Here is a 24,433-nt window from a genome sequence, read left to right on the forward strand (position 1 = left end):
GTAAAACTGTAAGCATATTTCTTTCAATCATGTATTTAGCAGATCTCCATCACATAGGGCCTTAAAGCCAGTTACAAAAAAACCCCCCAAAAAAACACAAGCAAACAAACCATAACCCTCAGCAAAGGGATGGGAAATCGTGGTGCCCTGCTGGATTCATTGATAGGATCATTCGGTCCCCCATGTGACTACTGTGCCTAGTAGTGATGTAGGGATCAGCCGGTGTACAACACAGCGCAGCAGAGGAAACAGGAAATGAACACTCCCTAAATTTGCTGGTTTCTGTAGATTCTTCAGCTCAGGCAAGTACAAATAGTCTTCCATGCAAGGACAGTCCATTTTAAATCTAGAGTTGCCATAATCATCTAAAAACTATGCTGCCCACAGGAAGTAAGAACTATTCCTACCCACCAAAAACAAGCAGAACAGTTACTTAATAAAGATCAAACAAAAAGGAAAAAAAAGGGCTTACTTTCTGTAGACCTAGCAAATCTTCCTCGAACTTTAGGTGACGTGACCTCAGCAGAAACTGGAAGAGGTTCTTTGCTTCCTTCACGGTTTTGGAGTCTTCCACCACGTGCAGGCGACATTGCTGCACTGTCTGGAACAGGTTTTTCCAGAATGCCGGTAGTTTTAGGCCTTCCCCTGCGTGTAGGTAAGCTTACATCACTTGTTGCTGGAACAGGCTCTTTAGGTTGCTCAGATAGCTTTGTTCTTCCTCTGCGGGTGGGAGAAGTTGCATCACCTGCTGCTGGAACAGGCTCTTTAGGTTGCTCCGACAGCTTTGTTCTTCCTCTGCGGGTGGGAGAGGTAACATCACCTGCAGCAGGAACTGGCTCTTTAGGAATAACTGTAGTTTTAGGTCTTCCTCTGCGTGTAGGAGAGGTAACATCACTTGCTGCAGGAACAGGCTCTTTAGGTTGCTCCGATAGCTTTGTTCTTCCTCTGCGGATGGGAGAAGTTGCATCACCTGCTGCTGGAAGAGGCTCTTTAGGAATATCTGTAGTTTTAGGTCTTCCTCTGCGTGTAGGGGAGACTACATCACTTGCTGCTGGAGCAGGCTCTTTTGGTTCCTCTGCAGCCTTTGTTCTTCCCCTACGTACAGGAGAGGTTACATCACCCTTTTCCTTTGGAATAGGCTCTTTAGGCAATTCTGCAGCTTTAGCTCTTCCTCTGCGTGCAGGGGAGGTTGCATTGCTTTCTGCTTGAACAGGCTCCTTAGGTGGTTCTGAAATCTTTGTTCCTCTTCGGGTGGGAGAAGTCACATCACCTGCTGCTGGAAGAGGCTCTTTAGGAATATCTGTAGTTTTAGGTCTTCCTCTGCGTGTAGGGGAAACTACATCACTTGCTGCTGGAGAAGGCTCTTTTGGTTCCTCTGCAACCTTTGTTCTTCCCCTACGTACAGGAGACGTTACATCACCACTCTCCTCTAGAACAGGCTCTTTAATCGTTGATGCAGCTTTAAATCTTCCCCTGCGTGTAGATGTTAGGTCTCCACTTGCAGCAGGAACAGGCTCTTCAGGGAGATCAGTCTTTGCTTTAGCCCTTCCTCTACGTGTCTGAGACACATCGGGAACTTTTTCGGGAACTTTCGCAGATATTTTTGCTCTTCCTCTGCGAGTTGTAGGTGCTTCTTCAGTTACTATCGGAGACTCATTTGGCAGTTCTGCAGAGGCTTTAGACCGTCCTCTACGGGATGAAGAAACCCCAGAGATTGGCTCCTTAGGTGCATCTGCAGTTCTTTTCGAGTGTTCTCGATGTGTCTGTGGAGTCTCCTTCTCAATTGAAGATTGCTTGGACATTTCCACTGTGCCTTTAGATGTTCTAGTGTGTGCTGGGGAGGTCACAACAGCCTTCGCAACTTGATTAGAGTCTTTGTGTGCTTGTACAGGATCCCTAGATCTTCCTCTACGAGCCTGTAAAGTTACAGCTGCAACAAATGTAGATTGTTTGGAAATCTCTTCTGTCCTCAGGGGTGTCCCTCTAGTATTAACTTTTTCATCTGAAGCTGGTTCCAGTTCCTTGGGTATCGTTTCTGTGATCTTAGGTCTTCCTCTGCGCTGTGAAGACACTTCATTAGCAACAGATTCCTTTGCTGCTTCTACAGACCTTCCCCTGCGTGATGGTGAAACCACTTTGGCATCAGAAACATGAGATTTAAGCTCCTCAGGAGCGCTTCGTGGTTTTTTACTACTGGATGGAGAAGCCATCTGTACATCAGAGGTTTTATCAGATTTCTTGGTAGCTTCTGCAGTGGAACTTGGTCTTCCCCTTCGTGCAGGTGAAGTTATCTTCCCAGAAGCAACTTGAGAATCTTTCAGCTCTCCTGTAGTTGTACTAGTCCTTCCTCTACGAGAAGGTGAAGTCAGAGTCTCATTTGGAACGGACTCACTAGGAGCTTCAGCTGTGCTAAGTCTTCCCTTACGGTTAGGTGAAATGATCTTATCAGAAGAATCCAAATGTGGTTCTTTTGCAACTTCGGAAGTTGTGCTAGGTCTACCTCTATGTGTCGGTGAAGAAAAAGATAGATCTTTTTCTACTGCTGCAGTTAGGCTAGGCCTTCCCCTACGTGTAGGCGATGTAATCTGGGAATCAGGATGAGATTCTTCTGCTGCTTTCAAACTTGCACTACGTCTTCCTCCACGTGTTGGTGAAGTCATTTCCTCAACAGGAAGGTTCTCTTTTGCTACAGTTGCACTAGCTCTTGCACTTCGTGTAGGTGATGTCACTTCAGTAACAGATTCCTTAGGAGTTATAGTGGCACTTCTAGGTCTTCCCCTACGGGAAGTTGACATTACCTCATTAGAAACAAATTCGGTTTGTATTTGTGAAATAGCTCCCTCATCTACTTGTAAAGTTACACTATCAGCTACAGGAGATAGAACAGTGCTTTTAGGTCTTCCTTTACGCAGAGGTGATGTCACATCACTTTCAGAAGCTTGAGGCTCCTTTGATACTTCAGGGGTAGTTTTAGGTCTTCCCCTTAGAGAAGGCGAGGTTCCTTCAGGAATTACAGGGGTGGTATTAGATATTCCCCTTCGAGAAGGTGAGGTTGCTTCAGGAATTACAGAGGTGGTTTTAGGTTTTCCCCTTAGAGAAGGTGAGGTTGCTTCAGGAATTACAGGGGTGGTTTTAGATATTCCCCTTCGAGAAGGGGAGATTACTTCAGGAATTACAGGGGTGGTTTTAGGTTTTCCCCTTAGAGAAGGTGAGGTTGCTTCAGGAATTACAGGGGTGGTTTTAGGTCTTCCCCTTAGAGACGGTGAGGTTGCTTCAGGAATTGCAGAGGTGGTTTTAGATATTCCCCTTCGAGAAGGCGAGGTTGCTTCAGGAATTGCAGAGGTGGTTTTAGATATTCCCCTTCGAGAAGGCGAGGTTGCTTCAGGAATTAGAGGGGTGGTTTTAGATATTCCCCTTCGAGAAGGTGAGATTGCTTCAGGAAATGCAGAGGTGGTTTTAGATATTCCTCTTAGAGAAGGTGAGGTTGCTTCAGGAATTACAGGGGTGGTTTTAGGTCTTCCCCTTAGAGAAGGTGAGGTTCCTTCAGGAATTACAGGGGTGGTTTTAGATATTCCCCTTCGAGAAGGTGAGATTACTTCAGGAATTACAGGGGTGGATTTAGGTCTTCCCCTTAGAGACGGTGAGGTTGCTTCAGGAATTGCAGAGGTGGTTTTAGATATTCCCCTTCGAGAAGGCGAGGTTGCTTCAGGAATTGCAGAGGTGGTTTTAGATATTCCCCTTCGAGAAGGCGAGGTTGCGTCAGGAATTGCAGAGGTGGTTTTAGATATTCCCCTTCGAGAAGGCGAGGTTGCTTCAGGAATTAGAGGGGTGGTTTTAGATATTCCCCTTCGAGAAGGTGAGATTGCTTCAGGAAATGCAGAGGTGGTTTTAGATATTCCTCTTAAAGAAGGTGAGGTTGCTTCAGGAATTACAGGAGTGGTTTTAGATCTTCCCCTTAGAGAAGGTGAGGTTGCTTCAGGAATTGCAGTAGATTCTTTAGACATTTCTGTAAAATTAAAAACATTAGATTCTCAGTCGTGTGCACAAAATTAGAAATCTGAAAATACTTAACCTTTACAATTCATACATTTCTGTAATGGCAATATAGGACACAAAAATATATATCACACACACCATGTTATAGATACTAGCTCTATGCAAATGGTATTACACAAGTGGCCCCAAACCATCTCTTCTAGGGTCCCCCGCCAGCATTCTTGGATCTTTGCGCCACCGTAGGAAGTCACTTCCTATGGGGGCACATGTGCAGGCTTGCTCTTGAGCCAGGCTATGTTCATCCATAGACAGCACGGCTCAGCCCCGCTGCTCAAAGGATTTGATTGACAGCAGCAGGAACCAATGATTCTTGCTGCTGCCTTGTCCTGTGAATGCGAGAGGACTCAGGTATTTGTAGGGGGGGGGGGGGGGTCAAGAGAGATTCTGCAACTGGGAGGGTTTTTTTTTTTTTACACCTCAAAAAAGAGGAAAATGAGAATAAAAGCTCTTTTAGTCCTACCTCTCCTGTGGGTCATAGGAGAGCATTTAGTTCTACACTCTTGTAGCCCATATTCAACCAATAGCGGGCCGTTGTCAGCTGACTCCACACAGCTGGCCAAGGCTCTGGAGGAATCTCAACTTTGTCAGGATCCACCCAGATGCCTGACTGGCATCTGGTTCAGCCTCTCAGCATGCCGCAGAAAGCCTGAGCTAAATGCTCTAGTGAGTGCTGGAAGGGACAAGGCAGAGAGGCAGTGCCTGAATCTTATTTTTCTTTGATTTAAGATGACTTAATAGGTTTGACAGCTCAGTGAACCAGCAATGAGTGGTAAACATATTTACCCTATTACAATACGAATGTTAAAGTTTAGAAGAAATACATTTAAATAAGTATTGATACACTCCTATCTGAAAAGTCAAATTCACTACCTTATGACTAACTCACCAGATTCTGGTTGAGCAGGCAAATTCTTGGATGGCCTGCCTTTTTTCTTGTGGGCAGATTTAATAACCTCGCTGATACTTTGCACACTGGATTCCTGTGCAATCTCAGACTCTGCCACTGCCATCGTTTTCTGTACTTCATTCACTAAATGAATATAAATCAAGATTAGTGGAAGATGTAATATATAGATATTGATTTTTTTTTTTTTTTTTTAATATCTATATGGTTCCAAAAGATAGCCACGGCACTGGGATAAATGCCCAGGTACTCACACAAAGAAATCCATATAAATCCAAAACTGGTTTAGAGGCACTCACAGGTCTTGCAGAGGAGGAAGATAAAAAACAGCAGTGTTTTTATTGTCAACATTTTGATGAAGCTCGGTCCATTTTTCTCAAGAACAGTCTGTTCACTTCCATGAGTGCCTCTAAACCAGGTTTGGAGAATATATAATACACACCTCTAAGTACACCCCTTTTAAAAAGATTTTAATCAATATCTCAATGAACACAAACATTTTCCACAATTTTAAAAAAAAACTGAGTTTTATAGAACATTTGTTTAGCTCATTACACAACAGTAAGGTTGTTAATATAACTTGGATTACAAAATCTTTGGTCTGACTCAATAGTTGCTGCAAAAATGAATACACCCCACAACAAAAACTACTACATCTAGTATTTTGTATAAGTCCATGATGATTTGTAAGGACAGCACCAAGTCTGCTAGGCATGGAATGAACACGCTGGCAACATATTACAACATCTATCTTTTTTCATTCTTCAAGAACAGCCTCTTTTAGAGCCTGGATGCTGCATGGAGAGTGATGCTGGATGGAGAGTGATGTTCAACTTTTCTTCAGAATTCCCCATAGGTGTTCAACTGGATTCAGATCAGGAGACATACTTGGCCACTGAATCACTTTCACCCTGTTCTTCAGAAATGCAAGTGGCCTTAGATGTGTGTTTTAGATCATTATGTTGGAAAGTGCACGATGACCAAGGGCACAGAGTGAAGGTAGCATCTTCTTTCAATATAGAACAGTGCATCTGTGAATTCCTGATATCATCAATGAAATGCAGCTCCTCGACACCAGCAGCACTGATGCAGTCCCACAGAAGGACACTGCCACCATGTTTCTCTGTAGGCACCATGCATTTTTCTTTGTACTCCTCACCTGTGCAACACCAGTTTTGAAGCCATCAGTTCCAAAAACATTTATCTTGGTTTCATCACTCCAGAGTACCAGTAATATTTTTTGTATTCACATGGGCCCTGGCAAATTCTAGGCAGGCTTTTTTGTGCATGGGCTTTAGGAGAGGCTTCCTTCGTGGACACCCATGCATGCCATTCCTCTGCAGTGTACGCCGTATTGTGTCAAGGGAACAATCGCCCCAGTTTGGCTTTCTACTGTAGTGAACTTGCACAGTGATTTTCTTCAACCCTTATCAGAAGACACTCTTGTTGAGGTGACAGTGCTCATTCACACATGTGCGGTGCAGAATGAAGTTCAGGTTTCACAGCCAATTGATACAGTAGCTGTTCACAGGTTCACATCAGGTTCAGGACAGGATTAGCTCTGGTTCTTATCCTGTTCACACACATGCGGTTTAGAAACGGTTCCCATAGAAGTCAATAGCCTGTAATCCACACTTGAACCTGGAGCCGCTGCTCAGGAATCAGACATGACTTTAAAACTACACTGAATCTGCACCAGCTGTGCACCAGACATATGTGAACAGGCACCATAGGAAGCAAATGGTATATCACATGTCATACGGATTGGATGCCAATTCAAACCGCATATATGTGAACAGGCACTTAACTTCCGTGGACGGCCTGAACATCTGTGAGATGGTTGCAGTTCCATCTTTGTTAGAATATTGTAGCAAAAGTGATACAAAAATTTGACAGATAAGTAAAGCTTTTCTGATCTCTTGTAGCCTTCATCCTTTGTGTAAAGAAAATTACTCTCAGGCCTTGTGACACTTCTCTTCCATGTGATGCCATTGCTGACAGGATGAAAACAGGAAATGCTTTTTTTTGTTAAGTAACACCCTTTTATAATCAACTGTTTGCTGGACACCTGTTTAATGAATTAGACCCGCCTGTAGTTGAATTCTTGCTAATTAGGATTTTATTGTTTAAAATCTGGCTTTGCTTTTAAGACTTTCATTGGGGTGTATTCATTTTTGCAATATGGTCCTGAATGAATTTGTTAGGAAAAACACTGCAAACAAAATTTGTTAATTTGTGCAATCAATTCCCCGCATTTATGGGAGTATTTTGTAGTATAATGTCCCATATAAAAAAGGATTCTGAAAGAAAAAAGGTTTTCTGACAAAACTGTTGGGGTGTACTCAATGAGCAGTGTACATATATACATACACACACGTTAAAGCAATCTTGTAAAGACCGGAGTATTTCAAGATTGTTTGTAAGGGGTGGGAGGGGCGGTTTAAGGAAATGCATTCAGTGAAAGAAAGAAAAAAAAAAAAAAAAATCTGACATGAAATGAAATCTCCAGATTTCATTTCAATTCACAGATCAAGCATAAAATTAAGCAAAAATTCAGGGAGCTTTTATAATGCTACTAGACTTGCCTACAATTGATACTTGTATTACCTACTGTAACATTCAGAAAACAGTGGGAAATTACACATTTAGGCTACTTTCACACTGACCTACTGCAAAAACACAGGCCATTTTAATCGCACTTTGAGTGTTTTTAAAGGCCATGACTTAAAAACTGCACCAAAAAAAAAAAAACCGTTTCTCAGGAGTTTTTCAGGTGCTTTCCATTGATTTCAATGGGAAAAGGCACTTTTGGGACTAACTGACCAAACATGCCCCAAAGATGCTGCAAGCAGGAGTTTTTACACTGCACCGCCTCAGTGTGAAAACATGTATAGATATACATTCACATACAAAAAGGAAAGCCTTTTTCTTGAACTTTTCAGGTGCTTTTTTTAATGCACAAAAACTCCTCAGTGTGAAAGTTGCCTTCGTATCGGGTTCTATTGCAAAAAAAAAAAAAAAAAAAAAAAAAAAAAAAATCTATACAAGACATCGGAAGCTTAAAAAGGGGAATTTGGGAGGAACTTGGAACATATAAACCAGTAAGTTTGAGACACAGGAGGCTGAAACCATACTGTCAACCAAATAACAAGACAGTCTAAAAAGCTTTCAAATATTTTGGTATATAAAACAATTTACATGTACTTCAACTGTGTATTTAGCAGGAGTTTGACTTTATCCAATATCTGTATAAACCAAAGAGGATAAATTGTATTGTTGTAAAAGTAATAAATGGCTCGCACTGTGGAGAGATGTGTTTCCTCAGGTCCAAGCAATTTCTTGCACCACGTAATTACTAACCTCGAATCAACATCTACATCTCAATATACCTATGTAAAGATTGCACCGAAAATGTTTTACTTTGCAAATAGTTGAGTTTTGCCATTTAAAACTGGCACTTTGTTGGATTTAAGAGGCTTAAAGTGTTGTTGGCAAGCTGCAATGTAAGGAATATTACAGAAAATAAAAAATACATCAGGCAGGTGCCATACCTGCAGTATCAGTTTCAACTGGAAGGGAAAGGCGCTTGGAAGGTCTTCCTCTCTTCACAGGAGTATTAGAACTTGCTCCAGTAGCTAGGGGAAAAAAAAAAGAAGAAAAAAAACACAACACACTTTAGTATAGTAAGAAGCACAAGTGTCAATTTGCTTTCAGTTGGGTTTACACCTTTGGGCTACAGTCATGTGCACTAGTGAAACATGCAAAAATGGGTTGGTGACATTCAATCTTGATAGCACCCCAACACACCTTGCCAAGAGATTTGAGTTGCAGTGCATTAGAACGCAATACTATGTACTTGGTTACAAACGCCATATTTAGTGTTATGCTAAAACCATCCTAATTGAATGGGCTGCCTAACGTATTACAGGCACCCCCTTCATTATCTATACTTATGCTACCAATACTCCCTTACTACTCTCCCAATTTGATGAAAAACTCGGGATTTTCTCCTATTACTAATGTGTGGGTCTAGCAGCAGATTGCCGGTTCTGAGTACAGTCATGTGACAATGTGATGTCACCACTCCTAGTCTCTTGACAAACACCATAGATTTCTCTATAGGCTGCGGTCTATAGTATGGTATGTGTCATGTCCAATTGCTAGCCAAATTTAAAAAAATAGTGGGCAGTAAGCCATACTTGGCAAAAGCCCTCGAAATCAATTAAAGTCAGTCAAATGAGTCTCCAGCTATACGTTGCAATCTTGTTCACCAAAAACCACATCAGCCAATCACATGGTCACACCTAAATCACAGGATTTCTGCATCAGATGGACCAATCTTTTCTTTCAGCAGAGATTACATGACCTATTCTCCAAACATCTAGCAACACGACCAGCTACCGCAACTCTAAAGCTACGGTTTTTACAGTGAAGGTATCTTTCAGACCTGGTTACATTTTACTGCAGCAGGGAGCAGAGCTTATGGGGAAAGTTGTAATGACAAATCTGTGGTTATATGAACCATTGAAAGCTGCCCAGTCAAAAAGTCACACAGCTAGCTATAATAAAAAGCTATACGCTGTAGCATACGTTTCCAACCAGGTGAACAGTCAAGCAGCACTCATTCTTCAACCATTAAAAAAATCACAAGCTATAATAAGGTAAACTTACATTTTAAAGCTTCACTGGCATTTCTGGGACTGCAGGTGAAAACCTGTAAACAAGAAAAAATGGTTATGCGAAGCTCTACCAGTTGTTGCAAAACACAAAAAGGTAATAGCCCATCAATTCGTAAACAGGGAAAGAAAACAAACATCTCAACAAGACTGGCAGAGTTATTTCCATAAAGTCCAGCAGGTTAAATCATCTGACTGAAAGCTGAATTCTAGGGAGGGTGGTCTCGCTTCCAAAGTTGCTGCCCATCTTGGAGTTTTGGGGGATTCCACACCCTGGTAGATTTATAAACTTATTCTACATCCAAGTCGAAGGAGTGAACCCCCCCCCCCCAAAAAAAAAAAAAAAAAAAAAAAAAAAAAAAAAAAAAGACTTGAGGAAATATGGATGGCTGGTCTCTCCATAATGGTCCACAGAAGGATATAAGAAAACTAGCATAATCAGAGTGTGTACAGAACACCAAGTCAGACAAATTTCTTCTAGCACTTACTAAAATGTCCAAAAAGAGCTTTGTCGGCACAACCCCAGCCTCTTCTGGTTGCCAGGCTGATGAATGATGCAACTCCCACAATGCACAGGAGTTCATTCATTCCGTTGTATTGGTGTGCTGAGAATACATACTGGGCTGCACAAGTTCAGCTTAGTGTACATTCTAAATAAGACTGCAAACAGGCAGGCAAGTTTGTTTTATTGCAGAAGAGACATAATAGGGGAGATCTGCTATAACTGGTGCTGCTGGGAGCAACCAGTTTCTCACTTCAGATTGCTGAATTAAGCTTTGACAATAAAATCTAAAAAGTTGATTGGCTACTATGCACAGCTCCACTAGATTTTCGGTGCACCAATTCTAAGAAAATCTCCTCCAGTGTGTCTACAATAAACAACCTGACTAACTTTGCACTTAATTCCTGCTTTAACCAAGGATTGTTAGTTTTGCAGTATGCCAAAAAGAATTACCTGTTCAGCTACAGATTTCTTTGGAGGTGATTTCACTAGATTTTTAATGCCAAATATCTCCTCTATTGGTCGGGTATTTTCAGTTGACTGGGTGCTGTCAGCATGCCTACTCATTAAGTGACTTAAGTCAATGTCCTCAATTGGGTGCCCTCTCACTTTGGGTGTCCTCATTAAGCGCTTTATTCCAATCATATCCTCTACAGGTTGCCCTCTTTCTTTGGGAGTTCTCATTATCCGCTTTATTCCAACCATGTCTTCCACCGCCTCTCCCTTTTCTTTTGGTGTCTGCATTAGCCGTTTTATTCCAACCATATCTTCCACTGGCTGTACTCTCTCCCTAGGCGTCCGCATGATGCGCTTGATACCAGTGTAATCTTCCACAGGTTCTCCCTTCTGCTTAGGGGTTTTCAGAAGTTGTGCAATGCCAAGCACTTCAAGTTTAGCTGATCTACGGGTGTATGCTTGAGTGGATTCAGTTTCTTTTGGTGTATTCAACAACTTCCTCAGTGCATGTGGATCGGTAATAGGTTTTCCCTTTTGCTTTGGGGTTCTCATGATGCGTTTCACCCCTGTAAGTCCAACTGATTTCCGGTTTTCGCTAGCAGACTTTGAGGGTTCTTGCCCAACTTTCTGAGACACGGTACCATTAACTTTAGTTGACTTTGGTGACAGTGAAACTTCCAGAAGCCTAGAAACAGCATCTCTGCCATACCGCTTTCGTTGGGTTGTGGTAGGACTGTTTAATGGTGAAACCACCATTTCATCTGGGGGGAAAACAAAAAAAAAACCAAACATATTAAAGCAAATCCATGTGTATTTAATAACCATTACTTTTCAAAAACCATTAAAGAAGCTGTGACTTTGACCATCCAGTCAAGTCCTTTAGAGTCTTGATGGAGGTGGTCACCTATCCTAGAGAATACAATGTTCACTTACTGTATCTGGAGCATTAGTATGGTCACCCTAGGACAAACAGGTTTTAGGACTACAGAACACCTCCACAACATGGAAGGAAGTGTTCTGTTAGTGCACAGACAGCCGGGAACTAACAGTAAAGCCGCGAAAACAGTATTTATGAGCTCGCAGGATTTCTGGCGGGATCAAAAGTTTGTTTTTTTTTTTACTTGCACTAAATTGGTCAGATAACAAAACCCTTTCAAAAATGGTATATTTAACAGACTGGGACAACCAAAAGTTCATGGTTAGGATATACAACCACTTCAAATTCAACTTTGTGGGTGCAAAATGTGAGGATCTAGCCTTAAAGAAAGTGACAAAAAAGGCTAGACCAATGTGCTCAGTAATAAATGTACAATGCAAAATGATTGAAACAAGTACAAACTTTTTCACAATCAGATTAGTGCAAAGAAGAAGAAAAAAAAAAAAAAAAAAAAGTTGATTAGCTACAAACCTTCCTGACTATGCAAGTTCTAGTACTCACCTGCCTCCTCAGGTGTCTGCATAACAGACATTTCAACTGTTGACTTTGGTGTGCCTGCTTTAGAACCATCAAATCTGCTACTTCTCCGTTGTTTTGCATTCACAGGTGTGCTGAATAACTGAGCCATGCCTAAAATGGAAACAATACATACATAATAATACATAATGTCCTTACCATCACAGTATCAATTCAATATGTGGAGAGGAATGCACAACAGCAAACAGCTATACAAAAGAAAAAACTCACAAAGTGAATGAACCACCATTTACAGTCTATGCTCCCCTTGCCATATTTCAAACATGAGGTACAAGGACTTAGCCACAAGGACTGTGCACCCACAGAAACCAGTGTATTGTGTTAACCTTTAAACAGAACATAGCCAACAGGAAAAGTAAGTACAATACTGATGTTAGAAGCCAAAGTGACATCGTAAAACAAGCCAATGCAGACTAAGATCTGTCGTCAGCAGCACACAAGGCCAATTTCAACCAAAATATTACAGCCAAAAGACATTTGAGGGCCTCAGGAGAACTGCTTCACCAAGACAACAGTGACTGCTGCCTTTATGAAGGAGTTTGTTAAAAGACGACATTGCACTCCCTTGTCCCATGCAAAAACTTCAGGGTGTAATTGACCTAGTGTGCTGGTGACATACCTGACTATTCATGCTCAGACCTCACAGTACCCTTTGATAAAATCTTACAATAACCATCTAAGGCCAACAGCACTGTCGTCTGGAAGACAGTTACGCACCAGTAAAGCTTTCATCATGAGCAGGGTTCACTTTCACAGCCTTTCTGACCACCTTTGGTACGTGTCCGGTTAAGTTCAATGTTCTTGCGTGAGCTCTTCCAATAAGGATAGTTGCAGGAGAGTCTGCATGGCCTGTGCTGGACAGATCCTTTACTCGTCTAGCAGGAGTCTAAGCACAAAAATGAAAAGTGTGAACTACACAAAACACAACTAAATAAACCCAGTGACTAAAAGAAGACAAACTAGTACCTTCAACTTGGGTTTCTTCTTTGTAATCTTCTTAGTAGCCACTGCCTTCTTCTGAGTAGGTTTATCAGTTTTCTTTTGCGGTTTTGCAACACCAATTTTTACCACATCAGCCCATGACTTAGCCACTGTATAAAGAAAGAAAATAAAATATGGGAGGACAAATTACAAAACATTACTGAAATGTGTGGAAAGTCAAACACCGCATAACGTATCTTAAAAAGGCACCCATTAAACCTTTTCCCTACTATGCCACCAGCAAGTCCTTTACTCACCACTTCTCAATCCATTGAAGCACCAGCAACCTGGACCCACACATGCACTGAACTCTCCATTTTTATGGAGAGCCTGTACTCTGTGGGTTGCAGTAGAAAAACCCAACAGTGGTTCTAAGCCAGCAATGGGCAAACTACGGCCCGCGGGCCGTATACGGCCCGGAGGACCTTTTAATCCGGCCCGGAGGACCTTTTAATCCGGCCCGGAGGACCTTTTAATCCGGCCCGGAGGACCTTTTAATCCGGCCCGGAGGACCTTTTAATCCGGCCCGGAGGACCTTTTAATCCGGCCCGGAGGACCTTTTAATCCGGCCCGGAGGACCTTTTAATCCGGCCCGGAGGACCTTTTAATCCGGCCCGGAGGACCTTTTAATCCGGCCCGGAGGACCTTTTAATCCGGCCCGGAGGACCTTTTAATCCGGCCCGGAGGACCTTTTAATCCGGCCCGGAGGACCTTTTAATCCGGCCCGGAGGACCTTTTAATCCGGCCCGGAGGACCTTTTAATCCGGCCCGGAGGACCTTTTAATCCGGCCCGGAGGACCTTTTAATCCGGCCCGGAGGACCTTTTAATCCGGCCCGGAGGACCTTTTAATCCGGCCCGGAGGACCTTTTAATCCGGCCCGGAGGACCTTTTAATCCGGCCCGGAGGACCTTTTAATCCGGCCCGCGGAGCTAGGCTCCCGCTAGGCTCGTCTCACAGTCCGCCCTGAAGACCGATGTAGCATGAAAATCTGTCTCCTATGAGGATCTGTCCCCCTCGACGTATCTGCGCATGTGCCGGACATCGCCGATCGGCTGCTAATGCCTGAAACTGGCACATGCGCAGATACGTCGAGGGGGACAGATCCTCATAGGAGACAGATTTTCATGCTACACCGGAATGGCGCGGGATTCACGGCGAGAGGAACGCGCGGAGCAAAGGTAAGTGAATTGACACAGGGGGGACTTGGGGACTTAATATGGGGGATGAATTAATATGGGGGATGAATTACTATAGGGGGGATGAATTACTATGCTTACTATGGGGGAATATTACTATACTTACTATGGATGACACATACACATCATTCATCTACTCTTGGTCCGGTCCCCGGGTCCAATATATGAACCCATTGCGGCCCTCAAGTCAAAAAGTTTGCCCACCCCTGTTCTAAGCCCTTCTTACTATCCAAAACAAGAAAAAAAAATTGCTCTATATATGCTTTAAAGTGTCAGTATAGCAAGGAGGCAAGGTTGGTGGTCAAACTGCAAATAAGAGGTTACCAACCTGACTGTACTGCCTGTTTGATTCTCAGGAGTGGGTAGACAATCCTGTAAAAAGGGCCCATATACATGTATCAACTGTATTTTGCATTATGACCTGAGTTTAGCTTTAGAAGATATCCTAATTCTATTCAGTTTCACATATCCATTGACATTTGTATACTAAAAATCCTTTACCTACCCAGAAAAACTTACCAAACAAGTTGGCCTCTGAGGCACCACTGCGCCTTCTGGCACGAATAACTTCAAAGGCATCAAGTTTTCTGCTTCTTCGGAGTGGTGTCTTCTTTGATGTCAAGGACTTCCGAGTTTGCTTTGGTGTTCGTGAAGCAGAAACATTTTGTACTAACTGGGGTGGTGTATTCACACGAGAAACTGAGAATCGCCCTTTGGTATATGGTGTGGATGGAGAGCGCTTTGGGGACAAGGCTGGCGACTTTTTGGCAGATGCTGGAGATTTTGAGAGATTAACAGACTTCTTAGGGGTTGTAGATGGAGATTTTCCTGGAGATCTCTTGCTTTGGGTTAATTTAGCAGGAGACTTCTTAGAGGTTGTGGATGGATGTCGCCCTGGCGACCTTTTGCCTGGGGTGGACAATTTAGAAGGAGATTTTTTATTTGGAGATCTTCCTGTTGACCTCGTGCCCGGGGTGGTAAACTTAGGAGATTTCTTTGCTGGAGTTGTGGATGGGGACCTTTTGCCTGGGGTGGACAGTTTAGCAGGAGATTTTTTAGCTGGACTTGCGGATGGAGATCTTCCTGGTGACCTCTTGGCTGGGGTGGTTAACTTAGGAGATTTCTTTGCTGGAGTTGTGGATGGGGACCTTTTGCCTGGGGTGGACAGTTTAGCAGGAGATTTTTTACCTGGACTTGCGGATGGAGTTCTTCCTGGTGACGTCTTGGCTGGGGTGGTTAACTTAGGAGATTTCTTTGCTGGAGTTGTGGATGGGGACCTTTTGCCTGGGGTGGACAGTTTAGCAGGAGATTTTTTAGCTGGACTTGCGGATGGAGGTCTTCCTGGTGATCTCTTGGCTGGGGTGGTTATCTTAGGAGATTTCTTTGCTGGAGTTGTGGATGGGGACCTTTTGCCTGGGGTGGACAGTTTAGCAGGAGATTTTTTACCTGGACTTGCGGATGGAGTTCTTCCTGGTGACGTCTTGGCTGGGGTGGTTAACTTAGGAGATTTCTTGGCTGGAGTTGTGGATGGGGACTTTGCTGGTGAGCTTTTGCCTGGGGTGGACAATTTAGCTGGACTTGCGGATGGAGGTCTTCCTGGTGAGCTCTTGGCCGGCGTTGTGGTTGGGGACTTTGCTGGTGACCTTTTGCCTGGGGTGGACAATTTAGCAGGAGATTTTTTATCTGGACTTGCGGTTGGAGGTCTTCCTGGTGACCTCTTGCCTGAGGTTGTGGAAAGGGACTTTGCTGGAGACCTTTTGCCTGGGGTGGACAGCTTAGCAGGAGTAGTGGATGGAGATTTTCCTGGCAACCTCTTGCCTGGGGTGGACGATTTAGCAGGTGTAGTGGCTTCAGATTTTGTCGACTTCTTCACTGGGATAGGAGACCTGGAAGGAGATCTGGTTGAAGGAGATCTCTTAGCTGGTGTTGTGGATATGGTCGCTGACGTTTTCCCAACAGGGGTGGGAGGCAAGGATTTTACTGGTGACTTTTTGGCAGAATCTGGCAAGTTTAAGATAGAGGACCTCTTGGAAGAAGTTGTGAGCTCAGATTTTTCTGGCGTCTTCCTGTCAGGAGTCTTGGATGGAGAAATAACTGGTGAACGAGTGGACGGAGAGGTTCTAAGAGGTGTAAGGGACACAGCCTTGGATGGAGATCTCTTGTTTGGTGATTGCTTAACAGGTGTTACAGCAATAGAGAACGAAGATTTATTTGGTGACTTCTTGCTTACAGCTGAAGATCTCCTTTTTGGAGAGGACACCAAGGCCTCTGCTGTGACTGCATTAGATGATCTGTTAGGCAATGGATTCTGTGCTGCTCTAGAGGCTGAAGTTCTCCTAGTTTGTTTTGAGGCAACTAGCGGAGAGGTTTGAGTAGCAGATGCTTCAAAAACTTCCTAAAAAAAAAAAAAAAAAAGACATTTTTACACATCCATGCAAAATGTTAAGTCATTTACACACTTTTAATAAATAGCTGTTTTTTTACCCTTATTACAGTCTGCTTTAAACCAAAACTCTTCCGAATGACAGCACGAGGGGAGTTGAGTGATAAGCTTCGTCTAGCAGGAGTTGCTCCCTTCTTTAGGGGAGAATTTGGAGGAAGCCTTTTATCAAAAAGCTCTGGGCTCAGATGTCCACCAAAAGAGACTCTCTTCCTTTTAAAGGGTGGTTCAGTCAGGCCAAGCTCATCACTACGTCGTTTTTTTGGAGATTTTGTTGCAAGTCCTTAGGAAGAAGAAAAAAAACAACCCACAACACTGAAAATGTAGATAGATAAAATAATACATAAGGCTACATTTAATATAAAATGTTCAATGCGGTCTTCCAACTAAGTTGGACTCATAAGATGCATTAACTAGTTTATCCCCTTTTGCAAAGCCACTGAATCAATTTACTTTTAGCTTTTAACACAGAGCATTTCACAAGTAGGGAATCCAAAGCATTAGCACAACAACCAGGCAACCTGCATAAAAGAAAGCAATAGCATCCTTCATGTTTCTCTTGACAAGCATACCCAAGTGCACGGAGGTTAAATGCAAGTCTCTAAACACTCCATTACACAGATGTTTTTGACTCACTTTGCTACTCTTGAAACAAGGCAAAAAAGGTGAAAATTTAAAATCCTGAAGAAAAATATAAAAAAAAAAAAAAAAAAAAAAGAGGAGCTTAAAAATACTATCAATAGGCTGTACACCGGATCCTTGAAGTAAAAGTGTATAAATAGTTCAAAGATAACGCATTCCTGCTTTCTCAATGTAGTCTAATTCAACAGTCGCTTGTTGTGCCCTGGAGCAGCGGTCACTAAAATCAAAATCTTAAAATAAAGCTGCACCTGCAAAGAGCTCCTACCAAGAAGAGAAAAATCGCCAACTCAAAAAATACAGGACACAGTAGCGACATACAGCCCAGCTGACTAAACCTTAAAACATAGCACAGACCAAGAATCCAAACGCCCAAAACGGTTTCTGAAGATTCCTTAACTGGCAAATTCTCTTTAAAGCAGAGCATGGCAGCGGGGGAAGGTGACCTAAGTTTTTTTGAAGGGCAACTTTATTTTTGGCATTGGTTGCAAAGATTTATGCTACACCTATTATAGAAAAAAGCCAAACACTATTATGTATGCTGAAACAGCATATAGCTGTTCATTTTTGTCCTTAAAACTGGAACTTGAAAGCAGTTTTAAAACCAAAAAATATAATTTTGCAACTTACCAATCCTTTTATAAAAAGGTGGCTGCATTAGTTTTCCCTTTAAGGCTCTCCCCCCCTGCTTTTGGGTTTAATGCTGCTTTAAAAATCCCAAATTAAAAAAAAAAAAAAAAAAAACACATGAAATGTATAACAAGTCTTTACCTTGAACAGGTTTATTTGCAGTTTCAACAGGCTTAGATGGTGTGCCCCTAGTCTGATCTTTAGAGCCGCTTCGTCTACCCTTAGGGGATTGAACTAGCAGTGGTGAATTTTCTTGGTTCTCTATACCATTTGTCAGAGGAACTGACTGCCCTCGGCTTCTTCTATGGCTAGAACCAGCTGGTGAAGGCACAAGACCAACTGCCTGAATTCCTCCAGCACTTCTAGATCTTCTGGGAGATTGTTTCTCCAAAGAGGCAACTGCAGGCCCTTGTTCTTGAGAACTAGATACTTGTTTGCCAGATCTTCTTCGTGGAGTCTGGGCAGCCTCTTCATGTGCTGAGCTGATCGGCACAGATTTGTTTGAAATAACAGGACTAATCACTTCCATTGTACTGCCTTGCATCGGTTTTGTTAACGAGGTTCTTGGTCCTCTGGAGGGGGTTTTTGACTGTTCCCTGACCTGGTCAGCAGAAACTGATCTACGTTCCACCTTTGTACCTTTGCTTTGAACGGTTGCGCTGTCGCTTGACTGACTTCTTTTTGAGTTTCGCCTGGATGTGGCAGGAGAAATTTCTTCGGCCTGTAAATTCCTCTTAATGGTCACATTTTTTGGAGAGTTGCTACTTTCCTTTACTGGGGTCTGACTGCTCTCTTTTTTCCTAGACTCTACCTTGCTTTTAAGCATTTCATAGAGTTCACCAAAAGGAGAATGGTCCTTCTTTGCCTCTGACGAAGATGCCTGCAGCGATCGGCGAGTATGAGTTGTTCTGGTCACGTTTCCTTCAGATTTTCTCTGGACTTTACTAGTTATACTTCCTATCCGCACAGTTTCATCTGCGTAAATACATGGACAATTTTAATATAAAAAGGTTTCAGTGCTGGACAACATAAAATTTTAGTAATACTTAAAAACACAAAATCTTACTTGTGTCATCAGACTGGTTACTGGCAAATAACTGGAAAGACAAATTTAAAAAAATTATATATTGTTTTAAAAAACACACATGCACACATTGCTGAAAAAGAAAATGAGAATAAACATACCTTAAAATTTTCAGAATCAAGCCCTGTTGATCGCCGTCTTCCTTGTGGCTTAGGACTCTCAAATCTGTAAATGCAAAATTAGAACCCAACATGACTTTCTGCCTTAGAGTACTTATAGTAGTGCATATTTGAAGATTAAAAGCTTGCAGACTTTATTGGTTTTGAGCTTTTGAAGCAGTAGAGGTGCCTAAATTATAATGCAATATTTGACATTCAATATTACAAAACACATGTAGAGCCAAGGAAAACATTTTACAGCGTGTAAACCTTGCTTGATAAAAAGGGGTGAGAACCCCTGCAAAAATTTTTTTTTTTAATCACCAAGTGCCCCCTTTAGGTACATGGACCCCAATTGTCTTTTGTTGAATATAGTCACTGTGTCAAAGTGTAACCATTGGTTACATTTATTTGCTCTAACATTCACCAGAATTTGTGCTTTTTTACAAAGACATGCATTTCCTAAGTGCCTCATCACCATCTAGTGGCCGTAATACAGCGGTTTAAGCCTTTTAAATACTGCCCATGATACATTTGTTCAGAAAAATAGTTAAAAAAAAAAAACCTAAAAACTGGATAGTGTGTTATCCTCAATATAACAGTGATTAAATCATATATAAATATATTTTAATTAATAGACCCCTTATGATGAAGTCAGGAAGTGACAAAACGTGCCAAGGGACACACACGATAACCGGAAGTGGCGGAGCGGCCATCTTAAGTGAAGTTACACTACATTTGGCGTTCCAGGAAGCTGCTTGTGTATGGGAAGTGGGAATATATGCGTTTTTAACCTTTTATGAATGTAAGCACATAGAATAAAGTCTGGATCTTGTTTATAACTTGATATTCTACAACATATGGCTATTTTTTTCTATGGATGGCACCGAGATACATTAAGGCATGAGAGGAAGAAAGGGATAACTTGGGATCTGAAGTAAATCCTGTGGGATAATTTCTGATGAAGTGAGGATCCACTGGAATATTCTCTCTGGAGGCTTTTAAATCACTTATTTAGGGTAAGGGTATGCAATTCAGCCACATAGATGTGTTCACAGAGAAGTGTGTATATAGGAGTGTACACAGAGTGCTTCACTATTTCACTTGTTTTTCACGCTTTTTGTGTGGTTGTGTGTTTGCACAGAACGTTTTATCAAAATATATGTATATACGATTTAAAAAAACTGTTCTATCGGGGGGGGGGCGTGTTCAAGATGGCGACCGGAGCAACCGCATAATCCGGAGCTCTGGCGCTGATCCACACAATCCGCTGCCATCCTTGCAGCTGCGGACCATAATGGGGCAGCGGAGGCTCCTGGTGACATCCCCTGTATCTGGGAGAGGGGCTCCGGGCGATATTTCCACCCTCTGTAACGGCGGACATCCGCGGCCGCATGATCCGGGACTCCGGTGCCTCGTACTTGAACCCACTGCAATCCGGGTGGCAGTGGATCACCCAAGGACATCGGAGGCACCCTCTGCATCCCCTGAGTCTGGGAGAGGGGCACCGCTGTATATTGCCACTCCCAGTGGCGGCGGGCATCTGCGGCCTACTCCACCTGATACGGACCTCCTCTCATCCGGGCCACAGTGAGTATAGAAGGCAAGGGGGCTGGCGGCTACTGATCATCGGGTCCCCCTCCAGTGACTCAGGAAACGGGGCTCCCGTTCACTGCTCCAGAAACCGCCTTCCTCTGTGGCCATGGCCCCTGTTGGGCCCAGGGGCCTATATACTGCTCTGGTGGAGTGCCGGGGCTCCCTAGATCTGCCCTGGAATCATCATAGGGGGACCTCTGTTCCATACATGCCCCTCGTCCCTCTCAGACCCTAAGGTGGGAGTTGGAGCTATCATCTTGCTCCTGGGAGTTATTAATGGGGTTTACCACGGCCTATGTCCTCTCTACGTCCTCACGGCTCGCTAATTATTTTTACAATATAAAGTTTTTGCGGATAAGCCTGATAGCATTTATGTAACTACAACCCTAAACCTGTTTCGGGCGTTATAGGTCCCCTGGGGTTATCTCCTTTGGTTATCTAATTTCCAGTTGATCACCTCCAGGAGACTCCCTGTATGCCATCCACCAAGAGAAAAAAAAAAAGGGGACAAGCTAAAAAAGGTCCCTCACGACATACTTAAGACACACGAGATTTGCAGCAGGTCTCCAGATAGAGCATCCGTGTCAGATCCCATGCAGGATACCACGGCTCCTTCATTAGCTCTGGTCAGTGAATATACACAGCAACTCACAAAGGGGGACCTGGAATCTTGCTTGGAAACTATGTACACCAAGCTGGCCGCTAAATTCCAATCAGAACTGCATAAAAGCACTAATGTTCTCTCTCAGGAAATAGCCACATTGGGCTCCAGGACCGACCGCTTAGAAACCAAAAACATGATGAACTTAGGCTTATGGTGAACTTTCCAGAGATCATGATCACCTACAAACAGCCTTTTTACAATTGCAGGCGCAGGTTGAGGACCTTGATAATCGCAATCGCAGGAATAATCTGGGAGTCAGGGGAATTCCGAAGTCTGTGTTTGATCTTTCACAAACCATAACCAAGTTATTCAAGTCACTCCTTCCGGATCGTGACCCTGGGTCCTTTGCTTGTGACCGCATCCATAGAGCCCTGCGCCTTAAACCTCCTAATGATAAACCGCCTAGGGACATTGTCCTGTGTATGAAGGATTTTCTGACTAAAGAAGATAGAGCTGCTCGCAATATCCCAACGATCTCCTTCGAAGGCTCGGTTTTACAAATCTTTCCAGATGTTTCTGCGGCTACGTTGGAGAAACGTAGAAAAATGAAAGAAGTTACCACTGCCCTTTTCTCAGCTCGTATCCGCTGTAAATGGGGCTTTCCTTTTAAGCTGATAGTTGCACATATTGGGAGCACATATATGGCCACATCCCTTCCCGAAGGTAGAGAAATCCTGGCCAAATTTGGTCTGGCGGATGCCCCATCACCTCAACGTCCACCCTCCACCCCTCGTGTCTCTCCCATTTGGCATACTCCATCTCCACGGATGGAAGGAGAGTCCGACAAGAACCGGGTTGACAAGACCATGCTCATTTGCCTATTACCCATTGTTTTGATAGTCCTTAGTCCTGGTCCAGTGTTTACTATGACTGACAAGAACCGGGATACAGGGATTTTGCGCATATCTTACACCTTTAGGATGTGCATTTTTGTGGTCACTGCTGTGATATTTCTGTGTTTCTGAGAACTATGTATGCTTTCTCATTGATATCTGGATGTGTTAAGGCTTAACAAGGGTCTTCGGACCCTCTTAGTACCACCCATTCATTCATGGTTTCCAAACTCTTGAACACGTTACTCCACCCTGCCGCCTGACATGGCCGGAGGTGTCACCGCCTGATTGTGGGGTGGCAGCTCAGTTTTCCATGTTTTACGGAGACAGGGTTTGGGCCCATTTGGCCCTTTGATGTTTGAATTTTTTGTTTTTTTCAGGTATGGCAAATTGCCTACCTGTTCCATGTTTTTCAGTTATCCTCTTAATTGTAGGAGCTATTAAAGCTTCACTCCTATTGTTTTTTGTCTTCTCTTTTCAAAGCTTGATATTGGTTTTGTGCCGGTTTGTGGACGTCACAAACCCCATATTGGGGTCTGGATGTCCCCTAGACTGGTACTACTGCCTGTAAATCTGTCTGATGTAGACTTGCGGGTCCTTATGTCTAGCCAGACAATTCTAGGAGAGGTCTTTTCAATGTGTATTTTTATGCTGATAGGTACAACATTTGTATACTATGGTAATTCAATGTATTTTGCATAATGTCCAGGGTTTTAACTCACCAAATAAGCACAAAACAGCCTCTCTTCAATATAAGTGACTAGAGGCTAAAATTATTTTATTACAGGAAACACTTTGCTGCCGCAAAACATCCGATATATTTTCGTAAATCCCATAGGCAGGGGTATTCTACCTTACATTCCTCTAAATGTAGAGTAGCAGCCATCTGTCTACATAATTCATTCCCCTTTGAGGTTCAACATGTGTATCGTGATCCGGACAGTAGGTTTATCATTCTTAAAGGCACCCTTTCAGGTCGAGAACTTACGATTGCCAATATCTATGCACCAAATTCGGCACAAGCTTCCTTTTTTTCTAAATTTTTTGATGTTCTGGAAAGGTTTTTGTCCCCCCATCTATTGGTGGGTGGGAATTTTAACCTGGTAGCAAACCCTCTTTTGGACCGAAGCTTCTGCTCGCACTCCTCCCACGCTTTCCCAAAATCCCTTACTAAAAAACTAGATACCCTCCAATTGGTGGACGCCTGGAAGGCACACAATGTAGGAGCCAGGGATTACTCATTTTATTCTCACCCACATGACTCTTATGCTAGATTAGACTAGATCTATTATACCCCTATTTTACTAGCTAATTCTAGGACAGCTTGCATCCACTTGAGCCCCTGGTCGGATCACAATATTATGGCATTATCCATCACGTTTATAGGATTGGCACCTAACCCCTTCTCTTGAAGACTTAATGACTCTATGCTTACTGATCTTGACTCTCGCCAGAGGTGGTTACGTCTATTCAGGAATATTTTCAGTCTAACTCTACTCCTGATATATCTTCAACCACACTTTGAGTAGCCCATAAGGTGGTCCTTCAACCAGAAACAGAAAACGATGGCAGCAAATTCTACTTTTTACCCGAGAATTAGAAGCACATTATAGAAGTCATATTGCTAATCCATCTCTTCTTAACAGTTATTGTCCCGTTTAGAATTGAATACCCTGCTTTCCCAAAAGACAGAAAAAGCTCTCCGCTGGTCGAAGGCCTCATTCTTGTTACATAGCAACTCAGCATCCACTATGTTTGCAAGGAAATTGTACCACTCTCTGCACCCCCCACATTTATAAGTTACGCACTAACTCGGGCGCTATTTCATCTCTACCTCCGGAAGTTTTGGGTATTTTTAAAAACTTTTATTCTAACCTATTAGCTCCTCCACAGTTGGATTCCGTTTCGCCATCCCACTCATGGCTGGATTCTATACCCCTCCCTGCTCTTACACCTTCTCAGATTGCCTCTCTTCATACCCCCTGTACTCTGGAGGAAATAACCCCTGAGATTAGCGCGCTAAAATGTTCTACTGCACCGGGTCCTGACGGATTCACAGCTTGTTATTATAAACAATTTGCCTCTACGTTGGCTCCCTATTTGATAACTTTATTTAATGAGGTCTTGCAGGGGGGGTAAGTTCCCTGAGGAGATGCTATTGGCGAATATGTCTATAATACCCAAACCACAGAAAGACCACAGT

The 24,433-nt window shown here is 43.0% G+C and overlaps 1 protein-coding gene across 1 annotated transcript in view; it reads right to left on the reverse strand.

The window, feature by feature from the left end:
• The window catches only part of MKI67 (marker of proliferation Ki-67), a 48,847-nt gene that overhangs the window by 8,078 nt on the left and 16,336 nt on the right, over positions 1-24,433 (reverse strand). Inside the window, exons 5-17 of the mRNA XM_089669534.1 lie at positions 19,141-19,204; positions 19,022-19,052; positions 18,097-18,930; positions 16,731-16,969; positions 14,766-16,641; positions 13,035-13,159; positions 12,786-12,954; positions 12,033-12,161; positions 10,592-11,355; positions 9,632-9,674; positions 8,512-8,595; positions 4,943-5,086; positions 473-4,006 (exon numbers count right to left, since the gene is read on the reverse strand). Of these exons, the coding sequence (XP_089525660.1) occupies positions 473-4,006; positions 4,943-5,086; positions 8,512-8,595; positions 9,632-9,674; positions 10,592-11,355; positions 12,033-12,161; positions 12,786-12,954; positions 13,035-13,159; positions 14,766-16,641; positions 16,731-16,969; positions 18,097-18,930; positions 19,022-19,052; positions 19,141-19,204 (8,036 nt within the window). The remainder of the gene's footprint in view (positions 1-472; positions 4,007-4,942; positions 5,087-8,511; positions 8,596-9,631; positions 9,675-10,591; positions 11,356-12,032; positions 12,162-12,785; positions 12,955-13,034; positions 13,160-14,765; positions 16,642-16,730; positions 16,970-18,096; positions 18,931-19,021; positions 19,053-19,140; positions 19,205-24,433) is intronic.

The sequence above is a fragment of the Staurois parvus genome, unplaced genomic scaffold (assembly GCF_062004578.1).
Source record: "Staurois parvus isolate SC_StPar_1 unplaced genomic scaffold, SC_StPar_1.0 ptg000009l, whole genome shotgun sequence".
NCBI lineage: Eukaryota > Metazoa > Chordata > Amphibia > Anura > Ranidae > Staurois > Staurois parvus.